This window comes from Hyaena hyaena, unplaced genomic scaffold (assembly GCF_003009895.1).
Source record: "Hyaena hyaena isolate Hyena2069 unplaced genomic scaffold, ASM300989v1 scaffold_243, whole genome shotgun sequence".
Classification (NCBI taxonomy): Eukaryota; Metazoa; Chordata; class Mammalia; order Carnivora; family Hyaenidae; genus Hyaena; species Hyaena hyaena.
Genome location: NW_024080872.1, coordinates 2,352,119 through 2,371,671, shown reverse-complemented (window position 1 = coordinate 2,371,671; position 19,553 = coordinate 2,352,119). Strand labels below are relative to the sequence as shown.

The following is a 19,553-nucleotide window of genomic DNA, read 5'->3' as shown; positions in this document are numbered from 1 at the left end:
CCGTGAAATGAAAAAAAAAGAACTATTGATATTATTGATACACAAAACAATTTGGAGGGACCTCAAGGGCATTATACGGAGTTTTAAAAAAAAAGTCATCCTCAGTCATATGCTGTAAGAGTCTACTATAGTAACATTCTTTTTTTTTTCTTTAGTGTTTATTTATTTTGAGGGAGAAAGAGTGAGCAGGGAGGGGCAGAGAGAGAGGGAAAGAGAATCTCAAGCAGGCTCCGTGCTGCCAGTGCAGAGCCCGACACAGGGCTCGATCTCACAAGCCACAAGATCATGACATGAGCCGAAATCAAGAGTTGGACGCCCGACTGAATAAGCCACCCGGGCGCCCCTGTTCCAGTAACATTCTTGAAATGACAGCATTATAGAGCTAGAGAACGGATCAGTAGCTACCAGAGGTTAGAACTTGGGGGAGAGTAAGGCAGGGTGAGGGGGTGCAGACGGGAGGGGGGTATGGCTATAAAACGGCAACTCGGGATCCTTGTGGTAATGGAACTATTCTGTATTTACATGTGTGAGAAAATTACATAGAACTACACACACACACACACACACACACACACGCACGGGTGCGTGTGACACAGGGGTGAAATCTGAATTCGGTGGGTGGACTGTACCCACGGCAACTCTCTGGGTTTGATACCACACTCTAGTTAGAATGTCACCTCTGGGAGAAACAGGGTAAACGGTACACTGGGATCTCTCTGTACCCGGTTTGCAACATCCTACGGATCTACAATTAATTTTTAAAGATATTTTTAGAAAGTAGACCCCAAAAGTGGATGCATTTTCTACTGAAGCATCGTGCCACCCTCTTGGGTTTGTAAAAAGAACAGGGATAAAGAAGACGTGATATGGACACAATGGACTATTACTCAGCCACAAAGGAAATGAGATCCTGCCATGTGCAACAACATGGAGGGACCCGGGGTACTATGCTCAGTGAAGTCAATCAGACAAGGACAAATACCGTATGATTTTACTTCTCTGTGGAATCTAAGAAACAAAATGAACAAATAAACAGACTCTTAAATACGGAGGGCACACTGGTGGCTGCAGAGGGGAGGTGGGTGGAGGCCGGGTGAAATAGATAAGGGGGATTAACAGGCACAGGCATCCAGTTATAAAATTGGTCCGGTCCCAGAGTGGAAAAGTACAGCACAGGCACCACAGTCAGTAACACCGCAGCCCCGTGGCCTGCTGACTACACTCAGTGCGGCGAGCACTGAGCGCCGTATGGAATGGCTGCATCGCTATGTTGTACACCGGAAGCTAACAGAACGCGGTGTGCTAATTCTACTGCAATTAAAGATAACGATACATAAAGCCCAAAAATCAGGTTGTTCTTTTTATCAGTTTGGGTGTTTTTGTTTTCAATGTTTATTTTGAGAGAGACAGAGAGAGTACAAATGGGGGAGGGGCAGAGAGAGGGAGGGAGGGAGGGAGAGGGAGAGGGAGGGAGGGAGAGGGAGAGGGAGGGAGGGAGGGAGAGGGAGAGGGAGGGGGGGAGGGAGAGGGAGAGGGAGGGAGGGAGGGAGAGGGAGAGGGAGGGAGGGAGGGAGAGGGAGAGGGAGGGAGAGGGAGAGAGAGAGAGAGAGAGAGAGAGAGAGGGAATCCCAAGCAGACTCTGTGCTGTCAGCGCGGAGCCCAACACAGGGCTCGAACTCACAAACTGCGAGACTGTGACCTGGGCCGAGATCAAGAGTTGGACGCTCGACCGACTGAGCCCCCCCACCCCGGGGAGTCCCTCAGTTTCGGTTTCAGGTTTTAACTAGGTAAGAGCCCAACGCTCCCAAAACAAAAGCGATCTGTCCCTTCCTCCCCCTCCCTTCCCCTCCCCTCCCCGCAGGTCTCCCGCGCACACGCGCTCACCAGTAGTAGAGAGTATAGTTGGTGTCTGGACTTGTTTTCCTTCCAGGAAGCCAAGTGCACTTCATGTAGCTCAGGTTGTGCCAAACGCATTGGAGCTCAGTCACGGCCGACTCAGGGTCCCCTGCAACACGCAGCCAAGGGTTTAGGCTCCTTCTTTCCCTGCCAGGCGGGTCTGCCAATCCCTCTGGGGCACGGGGGATGGGGAGAGTGTCTTCCCAGAAAGCCAGTCCCTGATCGCTCGTGCCATGTTACCCACAAGGCAGCCCAGGATGGAGAAGACCCAAATCTAACTCGTTGACAACTTTCCCTCTCACCCCCCAGATACCAAGGGAATAGCTTTACTATCCCGGGGGACCCTAACTTTGTATCCCTAACTGGAGGCACAGTCTAAAGATCAAAGAGTATTTCAATCGTAAGATAGGAGTACGGAATTCCTAAATGAATGTGAAAATAGAAACAACCCATCGACACCTACCTGTCTTTAAAGAAAACAAGTCTATTGAGTTAAAATTCACCTTCCTGTCTTTGGACCCGTACTAACCCTCTTGTTTCGGAGGCTAAACAAACATTCCTCCTGAAGCAATGTTGGGGAAAAGTTAAGCAGAACGTAACGCCCGGTAATCGTCTGCGGTGGGTTATGACTTTAGGTGCCCTATCATCTTTAGCATCTGAAATCTCGACCTTTCTAAAGCCTTTGGAGTCGGGACATCAAGTCACCAAGTTAAAGGCCTGGGTTTAGAATGCAAACTCACTATCCCTCAGGATTCTCCAAGGGTACTGTACTGAGCTGTCAACCTTCTTACTGGCATAATCCAATTTCGGCTCTTTCAGATTATTTCTTAAACTCCTAAGGAAATGAGAATAGGGGAGGTAAGTTGTTCTAAACCACGCTCCCAGCCTCGTGGTGGTACTGAATTTTCTCATTCTACAAACAGGACTTCGTATGCTTTTGACCGGTGCAAGGCAAGTAGAGAGGATGGTCTGGAGCCCAGGCCACGCAGTGCTGAGGTCCCGTGGTGGGAGAGGGGACCCTCCACACAAGGGGCAACATGATATTAATAGACAGTACGTACACAGAATTTGCTCTTTGCCAGGCCCTATTCTACGCACCTCACGTATACTGACTTACCTAATCCTTTCAATAGTCCTGGGAGGCACGTACTATCACCATCCCCACTTCACAGATGAGGAAAGTGAAGGGGGAAGGGGCTAGGTGACCTGCCGATGGTCACACAGCCAGTAGTTGGCAGAGCTGAGAGTCCAGCCTGGACATCTGAGCGCCTGCGGCCCTCCCCTTCCGCATATGCTCTTCCCTCCACGCAAGCCGAGAGCCAGAAGCAACTAGGTGATGGGTGGGAAGGGAACTGGGGACCAGTGACCAACCTGACTACATGACAGCCGTTCCCAGGGCTGGTCTTGAATTGGAGCAGGACCTGTGGGCCATTTTCATTTTCTAGCAGCTTTCCCCAAATATATCCCATGTATCAAGCTAATCTTTCTAAAGAGGAAAATGGTATTTTGGTTTTTTAAGGCGCTCAACCTGTGAACTGAAGACTCACAGTAACTCAGTTCCCTTCTGCCTCACGAAATGGGTCAGGGCAATGACGCCTGCCTTGCTCACATCACAGGACAAGCCGGGGCGTCTAGGGGGCTCAGTCGGTTAAGCGTCCGACTCTTGATTTCAGCTCAGGTCGTGATCTCGCGGTTGTGAGACTGAGCCCTGCTCCAGGCTCCATGCTGGGCATGAAGCCTGCTTAAGATTCTCTCTCTCCCTCTCCCTCTGGTCCTCTCCTACTTGGACGCGTGCTCTCCCTCTCGAAAAAAAAAATTTTCTAAAAAAGCACAAGCTTATGAGGCTTAATTTAGGGGAGGGGTATATATGTGTGTATATCACATTCCAAAGTATTTATTTTTGAGGGGTGGGAGGGCAGAGAGAGAGGGAGAGAGAGGATCTGAAGCGAGTTCTGCACTGACAGCAGCGAGCCGGACGCAGGGCTCAAACTCACAAACTGTGAAATCAGGACCTGAGCCGCAGTCAGACGCTCAACCAACTGAGCCACCCAGGTGCCCCCACATTCCAAATGATTAAGTGCTATGTAACTATTGGGCACTGGTCCTCAAGTTGTGAGCACTCTGAAGGCAGGGACATCTTCACATTTATCACTGTGTTGTGAGCACCTAGTAAAAGTGCCTGGAACTTACCAGACTCAGCAAATACTTGAAAATTGAACGAATTGATGAACACTGAACATCAGCATGTGGCTAGTTTGGATTCATGCTCTAAATTCCAGCAAACAGTGCTTTCAGCTCTTACCTTCAGGGGGCGGGGTGCACTTTTCCACCAGAATGCTCGGATTGTCACTTTCATTGGTGCTACACTGGGATCCTACTTGCAGACAAATCCTCTCGTTCAGAGGCACTTCTTTCGAACGACGGGTTTCAGGAGCAATTTTCTAAGGTTAGAAAGTTTAAAAATAAAAAGGTGTCACTGTAGCAAACACCCAGAAATACATTTAGGTAATAAAACAGCAGCATGTTCAAATGTGTAAAAAAAAAAAAAAAAAAAGGAAAGTTATCAGATGGCATAGATAGTGACTCTCAACCTGGGGTGATTTTGCCCACCCCCCCGGCCCCCACAGGAGGATAGTTGATAATGTCTGAGAACATTTTTGTTGTCACAACTTAGGAGGGGGCTGCCACTGGCATCTAGAAGGCAGCGGCCAAGGATGCTGCTAAATATGGAACCAGGCACGGGGCAGCTTCCCCTCCCCCTACGACAAAGAACTATCCCGCACCACATGTCAGCAGTGCCACGGTTGAGAAACCCGGTACAGATAAAAGACAATTTCCTACAGTTTAAATGTATGAACATCATGGCATTTACCTACACAACTACCATGCTAACACATCAACTATCTGAAAGCAACTTAATATTTTTTTAATTTTTTTTACATTTATTTATTTTTGAGAGACAGAGAGAGACAGAGCACACGTCGGGGGGGTGGGTAGAGAGAGAGGGAGACCCAGAATCCGAAGCAGGCTCCAGGCTCCAAGCTGTCAGCACAGAGCCCGACGTGAGGCTCAAACTCCCAAACTGTGAGATCATGACCTGAGCCGTAGTCGGAGGGTGACCCGAATGAGCCACCCAGATGCCCCTAAAAGCAACTTTAAAGGACACACAATAATATTATCAATATTCCATTCCTATCCAGACACAGCATCAACATCAAGATCAAGATCAAGGTTAAAAACTGCTTTAAGAATCCATTGATCCCGGTCATTTCTGAGGACAGACGTACAGGAGAGCCTGAGGACCACAGAGACTTTTCATTAACCACGTTCCCGCACTGTTTGACCACGGTGACTACCTCAGCCACGCCCAGAAACGTGAAGGGCTGTTCGGTGCACTGACTAGAATACCACACGCTTATTCTGAAGAGCAGAACTTGGCAGAACTGCGCAAAGCCAGCTCACGGACAGCATACAGATGCAAATCACAAATCTGGCCGTTATGACTTAGAACGGTGAGAAGAGAGGGCTCTTTAGGAAATTAACATTTCCCAAATGGACAGAGTTGGAATCATTCTGAAGCTGCTTTTAGTCAGGGCTCCAAGGAGTTTCCTGTTTTGCAATTGTTTCTGACTCAAGTTGGAGATAGCATTTCCTTTTCTATACCTGCTCCCGGCCCTGAAGTGAAAACGTCGTCATGGCCGCCTCTGTCTGCCACCCTAAGGAGCTACTCTGCCATTTCACAGGCCAGCCACCCGCTGAGGGTAAGGACAACAGGGAGGTACTCCCGAACCCAAGACATAACGGCCCTCTGAGAGGCGGCTAGCAAATCAACAATGAATGAATCACAGCAGACATGGGCCCAATCACGTTAGAGACACTGAAGAGCTCTCAGGCCCAGACAACACAGCACTCTGAAAAGGGACTTACCCGGTCAGCCCCGAAGAAACAAAGAAAAAGAAAGGTGTGTGAGGGAACTTCTGGCGGGCGGGGGGGACTCTAGCTCCAGGGACACGGAGTGTTTCCGCGCCACCACCAAAGCTCTGCCTTTCTGCAGTGGCCTCCGGCGACTCTCAGCCAAACACATTTTCACAGCTCCTTTCTGATCCTTCACAAGAAACCGACTCACCATTTGGCTTTCTTTGTCGTTGCTGCCTACAGGGATGAAACACGCCGGGCACGCCAGCAGAAAGCTTTCTGGAATGGTCTTTTGGTTTTTGTTTGTTTGGCCGTGAGAGCTCTCATGGCAAAGGAAGGAACTGGCCCGAGAGAGAGAGAGAGAGAGAGAGAGAGAGAGAGAGAGAATCAGAGGACTGTGTGCTGAGAAGATGAGGGCTCTCGGCCCGGGAAAGCGGGCACCAGCCCCGGGGTCGTGGGAGTGGCAACACGAAGGCTCCAGATGCAAATGTCGCCACGCTCCCAATTTCACCCAGCACCAGTCCCATATAAAAGCCCCCGAAGGAGAGACACCGGGACCCGGGGGTCCTTGGTAGTTCTGGCGGGGAAGCTGCCTGCGCTCTCTGAAGACACCGCAGGGAACATGTACGGTCAAATGGCATCAATTAGAATCATCCTGGGGGAAAATCCCAGTCTTCCAATTATATTACACATTGTTCCAGCAAGAGGACTGAGGAATCTTATTACACAGAGATTTTTATTATAATCAAATTTTTTTAATTAAAAAAATACTTGAGTACTTACTCCGAACCGTGTATTGGGAGGGGGCATATGAATAGTAAAAATAACCCAGAAAAGAGACGGGGAGGGAGTGATAAAATACTTTTTAAAAGTCTCCCTCGAAGCTCAAGGTTAAGTTAATACTACATCGGCATGAGAGGAGGTGAAACCCAAACTGACGACGATGACAACGACGATGGCCAGGTCCAGCACCACCTCTATCAGACAAGGAACTAAATCCCTTCCGGCAGGGCTCGGTGCGGTCTGAGTGACAGCTCCCATGTGACTTTCAGCTGAGGTGACTCACTCCAAGGGGAGCTGCTGTAGGACACTAGGCTCCGCCCCCTGGGGAAGCTGGGCTCCTTTGAAAATGTATCAAAAACCAAGGCCAGAGCCCTGAAACGATCCCTCCCCGCAGGCCCACCGTTCCTTTGGCCGGATCACACCTTGCCCCATTCCAGATTCCTTTCTCAGTAGGAAAAGAGAGTCGGCCCTGGCTTTGCCTCTCTGGGTGCCTGGACCTGGACAGAACAGCAGCTTTTTAATTTATTCACCTAGTGAGACTTGCCTATCTCTTGGTGATGAAAGAGATCTAACCTGACGCCAGAGCACATGAATCAATGTTCTTTTCACAACAACCAGCCAAAAAAACAAAAACAAAGCCTGACGCCAGATCCTTCTTCGACTCTCCAGACTGGGAAATGAGGAGACACTGCTAACACAATGGGGGAGGGCGGCCACTTGAAACGAATCTTGTGTTTAAAAAAATAAAATAAAATCACATACGAGTCCCTGTCTCTTGTGTTCATGGTCCTCCAATCGGAAGACTGAAAGCAACCTCAGGGGTTTACCCCGTTTAGCAACATAGGACCTCTGGACGGTCTCATAAGCCCCCGTAACGTGTACAAACGATCCTAAAGCTCCCCCTACTTCGATCTGCTTCGAAGCCTATCCCAGACAATTGCATGATGTTAATGCTTTGTCCAAAGGATGGGAAGGGGAAGGGAAATCACTCCCGCCATTCATTCTCAGCCTCGGGACTGTAACCTTCAAGAGGTCGGCCGGGAAGTCTCCCATCACTGATTAGAAGAGAAAATCCGTGTCTATCCCATCCGTGGCCCGGGCCGCGTCAACAGTCAGCAGTTGGCTGGCTGGAATACACCCGAGCAAGCCTCAGGCAGAGGTCACTTGTCATGGTTTCCATCCGGTCTCCTCAGGGGCAGAATGGACGCTAATATTAGACTGAACCATATGACCTATAAAAGCAACCGTTTCGTGTGATTCAACCTCACAAGAAGAAGAAGAAAAACTGACAGTTATTGAACGTGAACTCGGTGCCAGGTGCATCACGAACATCCTCTCCTCTAAGACACGCGCCACTGACATTGGGTCCCGCCCTGGCATTTTACAAACAAGGAAATGGAGGCTCAGGGAGGTTAAGTGACCTGCCCAGGGTCACACGCCTTGAAAGGGGAAGAGGCACATTTTCAAACCCAGTCCTATCTAATCCCACTGCCTCCTAGAGTCGCTTTGAAGTCTCAATTTCTGTATCTCTACGGTGGAGTCGCCCCATTTCTGGGCTACGATATCACTACGTATGTCTACCCTACTGGTCCTTGAGTGTGCTTGGCTGGCTAATGAACGCGGACGTGTCAGAAGAAAAGGTGACCTCTCCTCGGTTTCTATGCGATGCTGAGGCGAAGCACTTAAAGGTCTTTCCCATGACATCTCAAGGGCTGAAGTACTGAGAGTCGCCACTAAGGATCCAAATGCCTGATGGTCCCCTCTTGGGAACAAGAGGAAGCCGACAGAGTGAAAGGGGAACTCAACTCCTGAACTCAACTTCTGCCTTGAGAGCATCTCTCTTTTGATTGTTTGGGTTTTTTTGTTTTTTGTTTTTTGTTTGTTTGTTTGTTTTTTTTTTTGAAGTATGGTTGACCTACTAATTTGGGGTGCACAGCAAAGGGATTCGACATTTATGTACCTTACTCGGCGATCCCCCTGGTGTCAGGTCTAGTCACCATCGGTCGCCACACAGACTTCTTAACAATATTACTGGCCATATTCCCTATGTTGCGCTCTTCATTGTCATGACTTACTTATAACTGAAAGTTGGTGCGGCTTAATCACCTTCACCTCTTCGCCCATCCATCCCCTACTACCCTCAGCTTGTCCTCGGTATCTGTGAATCTGTTTCTGTTTTGTTCTGTGTGTTCGTTTTGTTTTGTAGATTCCACATGAGTGAAATCACATGGTATTTGTCTTTGGTCCATCCATGTTGTCACCAATGGCAACATTTCATTCTTTTTTATAGCTGAGTAACATTACGCTGTATAAATATACCACATCTTCTTTATCAGTTCATCTTCCCGTTGTGAAAAAGGCTGCAATAAACATAGGGGTATCTTTTTGAATTAGCGTTTCCGTTTTCTTCAGGTAAATACCCAGAAGTGGAATTGCTAGATCATAGGACAGTTCTATTCTTTAATTTTTTGAGGAGCCTCCATATTGTTTTCCATACTGGCTGCACCAATTTACATTCCCACCAACCGTGCGGGAGGGTTCCCTTTTCTCCATGTCCTCGCCAACACTGGAAATTTCTTGCCCCCCCCCTTTTTTTTTTTTTTAAGATTTTGTTTTTAAGGTTTCTCTACACCCAGTGTGGGGCTCAAACTTAGAACCCTTAGGTCAAGAGTCACATGCTCTACTGACTGAGCCGGCCAGGCACCCCGATATTTCTTGTCCTTTTGATACTGGCCATCCTGACAAGTATGAAGTGATTGATCTAACTGTGGTTTTGATTTGCATTTCCCTGATGATCAGTAACGCTGAGCATCTCTTCTCGTGTCTGTTGGCCATTTGGATGTCTTCTTTGGAAAAAAATGTCTATTTGGGTCTAGAGATCCTCTTGTTTCTTTAATTTTAGAGAGAGTGTGTGCGTGAGTGGGAGAGAGGGGCAGAAGGGCAGACAGAGAGAATCGTAGTCAGGCTCCAAGCTCAGCATGGAGCCCATCTCGGGGCTTGATCCCACGACCCTGGGATCGGGACCTGAGCTGAATCAACAGTGGCACGCTCAACTGACTGAGCCACCCAGGCGCCCCTGGAGGACCTCTTAAAATGCAAATATTTCTAGGGCACCTGGGTGGCTCGGTCAGTTAAGCATCCCTATGATCTTAGGGTCATGATCTCAGGGTCACGATCTCACGGTCTTAAGATGGTGCCCTATGTCTCCAAGCTGGGTGTGGAGCCTGCTTAAAGATTTTCTCTCTCTCTCTTAAAAAAAAAAAAGGCAAATATTCCGAGTAGCCTCAATTCTCTACCAATGAACACCTAAACCCGGAATTAACACCCCGGCAGAAAAGGGGGAAGAAAGGCAGATTGGTAAGCTTCCCTCAAGAGGAAGCACCTGTTCCATCCTCGCTTTATGAAGCTTTCACATACGTGTTTTTCCATGTCCCAGAAAGCCAGAGAAGAGAGTAGGGCCACACTTCACAGAGCAAGAAATTAAGGCTCAGAGAGGTTCGGTCACTTACCCCAGGTCACAGGGATAGCTGAGTGGCACACCAACTAGAACCGAGCTCTCCTGACTCCCCCTGCCGCCAGGCTGCGTGAACATCGATGAGTCCACGGTTCGCTGACCCAAAGCACTGTCACTAGTATCAGCTTCTCCCATCCGGCCTCCTCACAGTCCCGGACAAACTCGATCCCAACCACCCCTGACACCTCTCCCCCCTTACTGAAAGAAGGCACAAAGATATAAAACAGTTCTGAACAGCTGATCTGACGCTTCGAAGGATCGGTCCGTCAGAAGGGGTTGCAAGGCAATAGGGCCCAAGAGAACATTCCACTGGCTGAGACTGTCATAGAGACCCTGAGATCATCCAATCGTGTTAACAAAAATTCACTTACTTCAGTTGACTACATCTGACTGGAAAGGGCTGAAAGTTCCCCTCGCTTTTCCTCAGGCATCAGGAAACCTAGTCGACCCTATCTACCGCTGATACCTTATTTTTCCGCTTTCCATATGGCCACCTAGTTTTATATCACGTAGTTCTTGCACAGCTGCGTGCATGTCATCAGCAAGACGGTGAGTGGGAAGACTCTGTGAGAAACTGGAAGTGTTATATACACAGAGGCAGGGACACAGGAAGAAATGTCAACGCGACTAGGAGCCGAGGGCCCAGCAGGTAGAGACAGCAGCTAAGTGTCTCCTAACAGGGTCTCTCTGTGCATTTCGCGATCAAATAATGAGCCAACGTTTTCGAATGTTCAAGCGCTCGATTTTTCTCAACAGTCCTTTCGGTCATTTTCTTTCCCAGGTAAAATTCGGACACAAGCCCAAACAGAACTCCCGGGTTGAAGTGAGGTTAGAATTCGGTTTATTCTTGGCTCCAGTTCACAGCGTCCACTTCACCTCATCAATGCAACACACCCCAGAAAACTTACCTTGTCCTGTTTGTTGTCGAAATGACTAAAATACCATAAGGTGCAATTGGGGCTGGCTCCTTCTGGGGGGTCCCACGTCCAGATGACCGTGCAGAGGTTCTCAACAGACACGCTCAAGTTCGTCACAGGTGGCTGCGTCTCTGCTCAAATGAAGCACAAGGAGTACATTCATCAGCACCAGCCAGTGTTCTTTGTGGGTCATTTAGTCCATTCCTCCAAGTCCTGGGGCCAAGAGCAGTAAAGCCGAGCGAAGAACAGCTGACGCGCACCCAGCCGGGCGACGCTCTAGGCTCTCTCCGCGTGCCACTCCACCGCGTCCTCACGACCGCCTTGCGAGACAGGGGTCTCAGCCTCATCTCGAAGATGAAGTGGCCGAGGTCAAGGACACAGAGTCGCTCGCCCCATGTCCCATAGCTCGTGGATGGCAGAGCTCAGATACAAACCCAGGAAGGGGGGCTCCGGGGCCACAGCTTCAACTACTCGCTTTAGTGTGGACACAGGGGAGAGAGTATACCCTGAAGTTTCTGACTCCCTCCCGCAGGAGTTTGGGGTTCCCTCTACCGCCCGCTCAGTGCACACACTCCGATCTTGGCAGTGCCGTGGGGGAGTCTCAGCAGCGTGTCTTTAATCATGCTTGCTAACGTGACCTGGGAACTGTTTTTATAACTTTTCCAAAGAAGTACTGAGAAAGATTTAATGGTCCCTGTCATTCCCCCGAGGTCTGACACTAAACAGCTGGGATTGTAGCTCTGAGTAATCTGAAGAGGGAAGGAGACAGAAGAAGCTGAACCAGTGTGTTAAAAATGTGTTTCAGTTGGAGAAAACCCACCACTGCCTCCACCAAATATTCAGTGACTCTATCATTTTGGACCCAGCTCTATCACCAGGGAGAGGAGTTTTAAAGCTTCTGCCAAAACCAGGGAGAGACACAGAGTGGGGGAAAGGAAGCACCATTTTAGACTTTGCTGAGGGCTTCTGAGACCAGGACGACCGAAATCATTCCTCAAGAGCCTCTGTCCTACGTTTGCAACTTTTCTATAAATTGAAAATTATTCCAAGATAAAGTTTACTAAACTCATTAAAGAAAAAAAACAATCCTGGGGCGCCTGGGCGGCTCAGTCAGTTAAGTGTCTGACTTTGGCTCAGGTCATGATCTCCCGGTTCGTAGGTTCGAGCCCCACGTCGGGCTCTGTGCTGGTGGTGCAGAGTCTGCTCGGGATTCTCTCTCTCTCTCTGCCCCTTCCCCACTTGTACTCATTCTCTCACGCGTGCTCTCTCTCTCTCAAAATAAAAAAAACTTTTAAAAAGGAATAAATAAGTAAGTAAATACATAAATCCTCCCAAATTGTCCAAAGTTGCAAACTTAATCATGATTGATCACTTATGGGCTACAGTTGTCTTAATTTACCAATCCACGGAGTTCTATTTTTTTTTAAACGTTTATTTTTGAGAGAGAGAGAGAGAGAGAGACAGAGCAGGGGAGGGGCAGAGAGAGGGAGAGGGAAACACCAAATCCAAAGCAGGCTCCAGGCTCTGAGCTGTGAGCACAGAGCCCGATGCGGGGCTCGAACTCACAAACCGTGAGATCATGACCTGAGCCGAAGTCGGAAGTGTAACCGACTGAGCCACTCAGGCGACCCTCCAGAGTTCTATTTTATACTCTGTGCCAACACACTGGCGTGCACTGGGCCTCTTACATAATCTGTAAATACTTTATACCATGACCTTCCTCTTCAACTGAACAAAAAATTCCTTTTGTCCCCCAACATCAGCCCCCCAGGCACTACATAGTTGGCATTTCCCCCAAAGGTCAGTTTTATTCATGGTAGCCTGTAAAGGCCCTGGACTTTCAATATCCATTCCCTTTCCCCACAAGGGTGACCAAAGACCCAGCTGTGGGGACGCGCAGCCCACAGCAGGGCCAATGGAAGCAGAAAATTCCCACTGCGCTGAGTGAAAAGCTGGCTAGCCTCTGGAAGCATCGATGGTTCCGGCGATAGTGCTAGTGTTAGGATTCTAAGCAACTTCTGGCGTGCACAGCAATTTAATTTTGGCCTTTCAAACACATCAGCACTTGTGAAGACAAATCATTTGTCAGCGGTAGGGCTTCTGATAAAAACTTTGTTCCCTCTGAAGACTACAGTCTACTTTAGGCTCATCTGCCGTATTCCGCGCTTTCCAGAAACACACGGCAGCAAACTTCGTAACGCTTTACCTTCCTACTCCCACACAAACATTAAAGCCTTGATAATAAAAATTATTACCTACTTGTGGTGATATAATGAACCACACCTCAATTGTCAAGGCAATTTAAGACCTTTTAAAATCTATTTTTGGGGGGCGCCTGGGTGGCTCAGTCGGTTAAGCATCTGACTCTTGGTTTTGGCTCAGGTCATGATCTCATGGTTTCGTGGGTTTGAGCCCCGCGTCGGGCTCTGCAGCGGCAGCACGGACCCGGCTTGGGATTCTCTGCCTCCCTCTCTCTCTGCCTCTATCCCACTCATGCTGACTCTCTCAAAATAAAGCAACTTTTTAAAAAAATCTATTTTTTAACCTCAGTATTTTAGTAGAACAATAGCCTGCACTATTTCCAATCTCTCCGATGGGTTTATTTTCTCTTCCCATCTGTTCTTAACTGTCCTTTAGTCAAATCTTGTCATGGCTTGCATTTTAAGCTACTTGTGGCTATCTGCCATCCGTTCTTCCCCCAGTGGTTCCTTCCATTTCTCTTGAGGTTTTTCCACTTCCTATACTTTAAAAAATACACACACAGAGACACACACGTGCTCGCACACACACACTCAGTCATCCTGAAACTTAAAATACAATCTCCAAATGTTGAAATATATACGGATACATGTGTATGTACATATAGCACACTGAGATATGTACATAAGTAACCGGTAACTGTACTTCTCGTAAAGATCTCTAACAGCTCTGCACATGTAAGACTTAAGATAATTTCCGTACGGTGTAGTTTTGAGAGCATGGACTCTGGGCCCAGAGCACCTGAGTTCCTGCCCCAGCTCTGCTACCTACTGGCTGGCAAGCTACTTAACTTCTCTGTGCTCCAGGTTTCTCACCTGTAACGTGAGGATGATCAAGGGGCGATTCTGAGGATACAATGAGTTAATCCAGATAAATTGCTCAGAACAGTGCCTGGCACAGAGCAAGCGCTATATAAATGCTAGCTATCTACTTGCTTTCTTTCTGAAGAAACAAAACAGTTCTAAACAGGTGCTTTGGGGGGTACCTGGGTGGCTCAGTCGGTTAAGTGTCCGACTCTTGATTTCAGCTCAGGTCATGATCCCAGGGTCGTGGGATCAAGCCCCACGGGCTCTGCAATGAGCATGGAGCTTGCTTCCAGATTCTGTCTCTCCCTGGGCACCTCTCCCCCCAACTCATGCTCGCTCTCTCTCTCTCTCTCTCTCAAATAAAAAAATAATAAAATAGTTGCTTTGGTTGTCTATGAAAGGGATACATGCCCACCGCCTGTAAGAGAGAACAGGTATTTAACTCCAACCGTTTCTCAGAGGTTGATTGCTGGCTTCAGAAAGGGGAATGGGAAGAAGAGAGGGATTCAAGCAGCTCCCCCTGACCCCCAACGTAACTTCAAACCTCAAGAGAGTCAGTATGGTCACCTCAGTAAGATTCCATCCTACTTAGAAGCTGAGCTGGTCGATGCTCTAATAGGTCATGTTGCTTAGGGAACAGTTTGTGCTCTCTCCCGTTCAATCACAGCAGATGGCAGAGGTGTGCGTATTTCGGGAAAAGTTAAGGAAATCACAACAGTCATATATGAGTCACCGCCTCCTTCCCTTACATCCACTCAGTCATCAACGTCTGTCCATTTTCTCTTGCAACATCTCTTTTAATCATCCCAGGCAAACCAATGTGCTCTGCTGGGCCCGCGAGACGGGCTGACACTGGCTAAGCCGTGGCCCTGGACAGGAGGCATTCATGACACATCTTTCTGTCTTTCTTTTTTTTGTTTTGTTTTGTTTTTGGTTTAAGTTTTATTTATTTATTTTGAGAGAGACGGAGCATGAGCAGGGGAGGAGCAGAGAGGAGGAGAGAGTGAATGCCAAGCGGGCTTCATGCTGTCAGCGCAGAGCTCGACATGGGCTCGGCCTCACCAACTGTGAGACCGTGACCTGAGCCGAAATCAAGAGTCAGGTGCTTAACCGACTGAGCCACGCAGGTGCCCCCACAACACCATCTTTCTAGCGGACAACTTCAACCCTAGAGTCCTCCACAGCTTTATATTCCAGCAATTCCCATCACGCCATCAAGTGTCCCTGTTTGCTTCTTCTCTGGTGTCATTTCCCTCACGCCGTGCCCCACTCCGGGCCTTTGCGGGCAAATGAAACTCTCCCACCCGGACCAACTTCGCCAATGCCCCCTTCCTGCCGAGCCGGGCTCCTTGCTGCCCACAAAGGAGCGCCCTCCCACCCTCATTTTGTGGGTCTCTGCTCTGGCAATTCTGCCCTGACTGGGAAGAACTTCTCCACCTACTCAAATTCCACCCGTGCTGAAGGTCTAGCTCAAGTTTTACCTCTTCTGCACAACTACCAGTCCTCACGGCTTCCCCTCTTCTGAACGCCTACAGTGCTTCTTATTTGGACCACACAGTCTGGCAATTAGAATGCGAGTCTCCAGGGGCGCCTGGGTGGCTTGGTCAGTTAAGCGCCTGACTTCACTTGGGTCATGATCTCGCGGTTTGTGAGCTCGAGCCCTGTGTCGGGCTCTGTGCTGACAGCTCAGGGCCTGCAACCTGCTTCGGATTCTGTGTCTCCCTCTCTCTCTGCCTCTCCCCTGCTCATGCTCTGTCTGTCCGTCTCTCTCTCTCTCTCAAAAATAAATAAACATTTAAAAAATTTTTTTAAAAAAAGAAAGAAAGCGAGTTTCCAATATACAATCAATCACTTCATAACAAATGACCTGTCTATCCGTTCGTGGGTCCCAACCAATTCTGCCCTGCTACTCTGGGAGGTGCCCAGCTCCTCTCTGAGCCAAGGACTCCCCTCCCTTCTACAGAAGGAGGCACTGAAAAGACATCAAGGACATGACCTCTGGAGTCTGGCTGCTAGGATTAGAAGCCTAGCTCCACTCTCCTACCTACCAGTCTTGGAGCAAGGCTCTTAGCCTCACTGTGCCTCAGCTACCTTATATCCAAGATGGGACTAAAAGCAGCAACTACAGAATAGGTTTTGTGTAAAGGTTAAATGAAAGAGCACAAGTGAAAAACTCAGAACACTGCCGGGCATAGAGTATATTAAACACTAAATAAATGCTAGTTGTTATTAAGACACACCACCATGTGGACTATCAGCCTAAACAGACTAAACTAAGCTTGTAACCTAATCATCTGTATGGACACTGAGAAGATTAGAGCTGGAAGAGCCCTGAGAACTTACAGGTTCTAAGGTGAGGTGCCTAGGTGACTCGGTTGGTTGAGTGTCCCTCTCTGGATATCGGCCCAGGCTGTAATTTCACGGTTCCTGCAACTGAGCCCCGTGTCCAGCTCTGGGCTAACAGCATGGAGCCTGCTTGAGATTCTTTCTCTCTCTCTCTCTCTCTCTGCCCCTCACCCCCTCAAAATAAAAATAAACATTAAAAAAAAAAAAAAGAACTTACGGATGAAAAAAACTGCCACGCAAGGAAAGGGAAATGATGAGCCCAGAGTCCCACAGCTGGGAAATGTCAGACCACTAAAACTCAAGCCCGCTGCTTCTTTTTTTCTTCACTGTAACTCACTGCAACTTTATTAGTATTTCTTTTTTTAAGTCATCTCCACATCCAACGTGGGGCTTGAACTCACAACCCCGAGATCAAGAGTCTCACACTCCACGGATGGAGCCCAGCCAGAGGCCGCACGATTTTATCAATATTTCTAGTGGGAAAAAAGTTTCTTTATTTTAAGTAACCAAAGTTACCAATGAACCGCGGAGACAAAACCGATTAAGTTGAGGGTTGCTGGTATCATCTAGAAGGCCAGCTGTTGTTTCAGGTGCCTGTGGGAGTCTGCAGAAGGGAGGGTGTTGGAGCAGGAGCGTGAACATCAGGAGACTAAGGAGACAGGTGACCCTAAATAAGTCCCTTGCCTTCTCTGGACTGAATGTCCCCAAACGATTATGGGAATCCGATCTCCACAACGGAACTACACTCCACAGTTCTACACTAACCTACAGAGCTGGGCTCAGTGCTAGACAAGGCAGACGCTTGAATAATTATTAACTGAAAACTTCCAACCTGCCTCGGGCCTCCACTTTAAATGCCACCTTTTCAAGTAAGGGCTTCCCAGTTCACCCTGTTTATAATGGCAAACCCCATCTCCGCTTGGTGTTTCTTCATTGTACTCAGCGCCATCCCACACACCTGATATTTTACTCCCCCCGCCTCCCCCCTTCCCGCCCGCCCGCTCCGGACTCTACAAAGAGCACAGAGGCTGTACAGGGCAGAGGTTTCCTTGGTCTGTTTCACTCACCACTGCATCCTCAGCCCCTAGAGCAGACTGCGTACGTTCTGTTGGCTGAATCAATAGGGGGCATCAAGATTTCCCAATCAATGTCTCAACTTGGGGTTCAAAGCACAACACCCTGATGAAAATGCAATAAGCTAATCGTGGGTGTTTGTGTCGATACGGTAGCAAAACCTCTCCAATGTGGAGCTACTGTGGTCACCCAACGCGGCCACAAGGCCGCTCAAGCCAGGAGCTGTCCGTGAAAAAGGCATTAGCCCCCCACTTTTCCCAGCATGGAAAAGTTGCGGCGCGGGGTGAAGGGTACACGCGAACCCTCTGTAGGATCTCTGCAACTTGTCTGCAAACCGAAAACCATTTCCAAGCAAACAGGTTATTAAAGAAAACAAAATGCCATCCACCCGGATGCTGCTCCGGGTTTCCCAACGGATTTCTCGGACGCCAGAGGGGGCGGTGGCCCTCGCGTCTTTTTCCTACGAGGACCGGGGTCTTCAGGAGTTCCCTTCAACTCCCACCCCCTCGCTCGACCGGCGAGGTCCCCGGGGCTCGCCCCGACCTCGGTCGCCGTCCCCGCCGGGCCCCTCATCCCCTCCTCGGCGACATCGCGGGTCCTGACCCGCCGCCCTCCGACGCCGCGGACAGGTTTCCGTCCGGCGCCCGGGCGCCGGGCTCTTCCCGACCGCGCGAGGGAAGTGCGGCGGCGAGTCGTCCTGCCCCGCCGCCGCCGTCGCCTGCGAGCCGGGAATGCCCCGTCGCTCCCGGGTCCCCTACCTCGAACCCGGCGCCAGAGGTTGCGGTCGCCGGACGTCGTGAGGACCGGCCCCCGGCGCCCTCGGTCGCCGCAGCCCTCGGCCCCTCTCCGCCGCGACCCCGGCCGCCCCCTCCCCCCAGTCCCGGCCGCCGCCGCGCCGGACCCGCACTCACCGGTGGGCGCGGCGCCCCCGCGGCCGCCGCCGCCGGCGCAGAGCAGCAGCGCCCACAGCCCGCAGAGCCGCGCCGGCCGCTCCATGCAGCCCCTCTCCTCGGAGCCCGGCCGGGCTGCGGGCTCGGGCAGTCTCCGCCTCCTTCGCTCCCTCTCCCACTTCCCGGCTCCGCCGCCCTGAAGGCTGGGGGCCGGCGCAGACCGGAAAGGCCGCCCCGCCCACCCGCCGCAGGTAACCCGAGCCGTGCGCCGCGGGCGCGGGCGGAGGGGGCGGGGCGCCGGGGCCCGCGCACCTCCCGCGCTCCCCCCCCCCCCCNCCCGCCCTCCGCCGCCGCCCCGGCCCCGCCGCCGCCCGGCGCCCGCTCCGGAGCCCCCAGCTCGGCTCGGGTCACGCCGCCCTTCCTCGGCCGCGTCGCCGCCCGGGCGCCCGCCGGGCCCGCCTTCTCGCCTCCGCGCGGGGGCGCCGACCCGGGCCGGCGTCGCCGCTGCGTGCGGACCTGCGTGCGGGGGCCTTTGGTGGCGGCGGAGCTGGGACGGGGCCACCCACGGGAAGCGGCCTCGGCCGGGGAGTCGCGAGACGCGGCTCCGGGTCGCCGGCCTCGGAGCCCTAGTTTCCTAAACTCCGACTCGGGCCTTAGTAATCCCAACCCCGTCTCCCACGGTGGGCTCGGCGCCGAGACCACGAGGGGACTTAGCGGGGGACGCGCTCGGCGAAGAGGCCGAAAGGTGTAGTGGAAAGCTGGTAATCCATGAGCTTGAGTCGGGGTTGGGGGAGAGCAAAACTTTTAATGCGAAGGACAGTGTCACACGATGTGTAGTTCTTGCGCTTTAAAAGCGCACAACCAACTCTCTACGTATTTCTTTTTCATGGGTTTAGAGGATGGAAGGGGGGGGCCGAAGGACACACAGTACAGACAGTGGGGGGCTGTGAAGGTCAATGAGGCGGGGGATGGAGGGAAAATGGGAACCCTTGTACTTTGATTAGAGTTCTGGAAGTCAGAAGTCTCACTGGGCCACAATCAAGGCGTGAGCAGAGCTGTTGCTCCTGGAGGTTCGGAGAGAAATTCCGTTTTTAAAATGTTTAAAAAATGTTTATTCTTGAGAGAGAGCGAGACACAGCCGAGCGGCGGAGGG

At 50.5% G+C, this 19,553-nt stretch overlaps 1 protein-coding gene across 1 annotated transcript in view; it reads right to left on the bottom strand.

Moving 5' to 3' along the window:
• IL13RA1 (interleukin 13 receptor subunit alpha 1) overlaps positions 1–18,590 on the bottom strand; it is a 60,390-nt gene extending 41,800 nt beyond the window's left edge. The window contains exons 1-4 of the mRNA XM_039244392.1: positions 18,422–18,590; positions 11,017–11,156; positions 4,199–4,337; positions 1,885–2,005 (exon numbers count right to left, since the gene is read on the bottom strand). Coding sequence (XP_039100323.1) covers positions 1,885–2,005; positions 4,199–4,337; positions 11,017–11,156; positions 18,422–18,506 — 485 coding nt within the window. The 5' untranslated portion in view covers positions 18,507–18,590. The remainder of the gene's footprint in view (positions 1–1,884; positions 2,006–4,198; positions 4,338–11,016; positions 11,157–18,421) is intronic.
• Between the last annotated feature and the right edge of the window lie 963 nt (positions 18,591–19,553).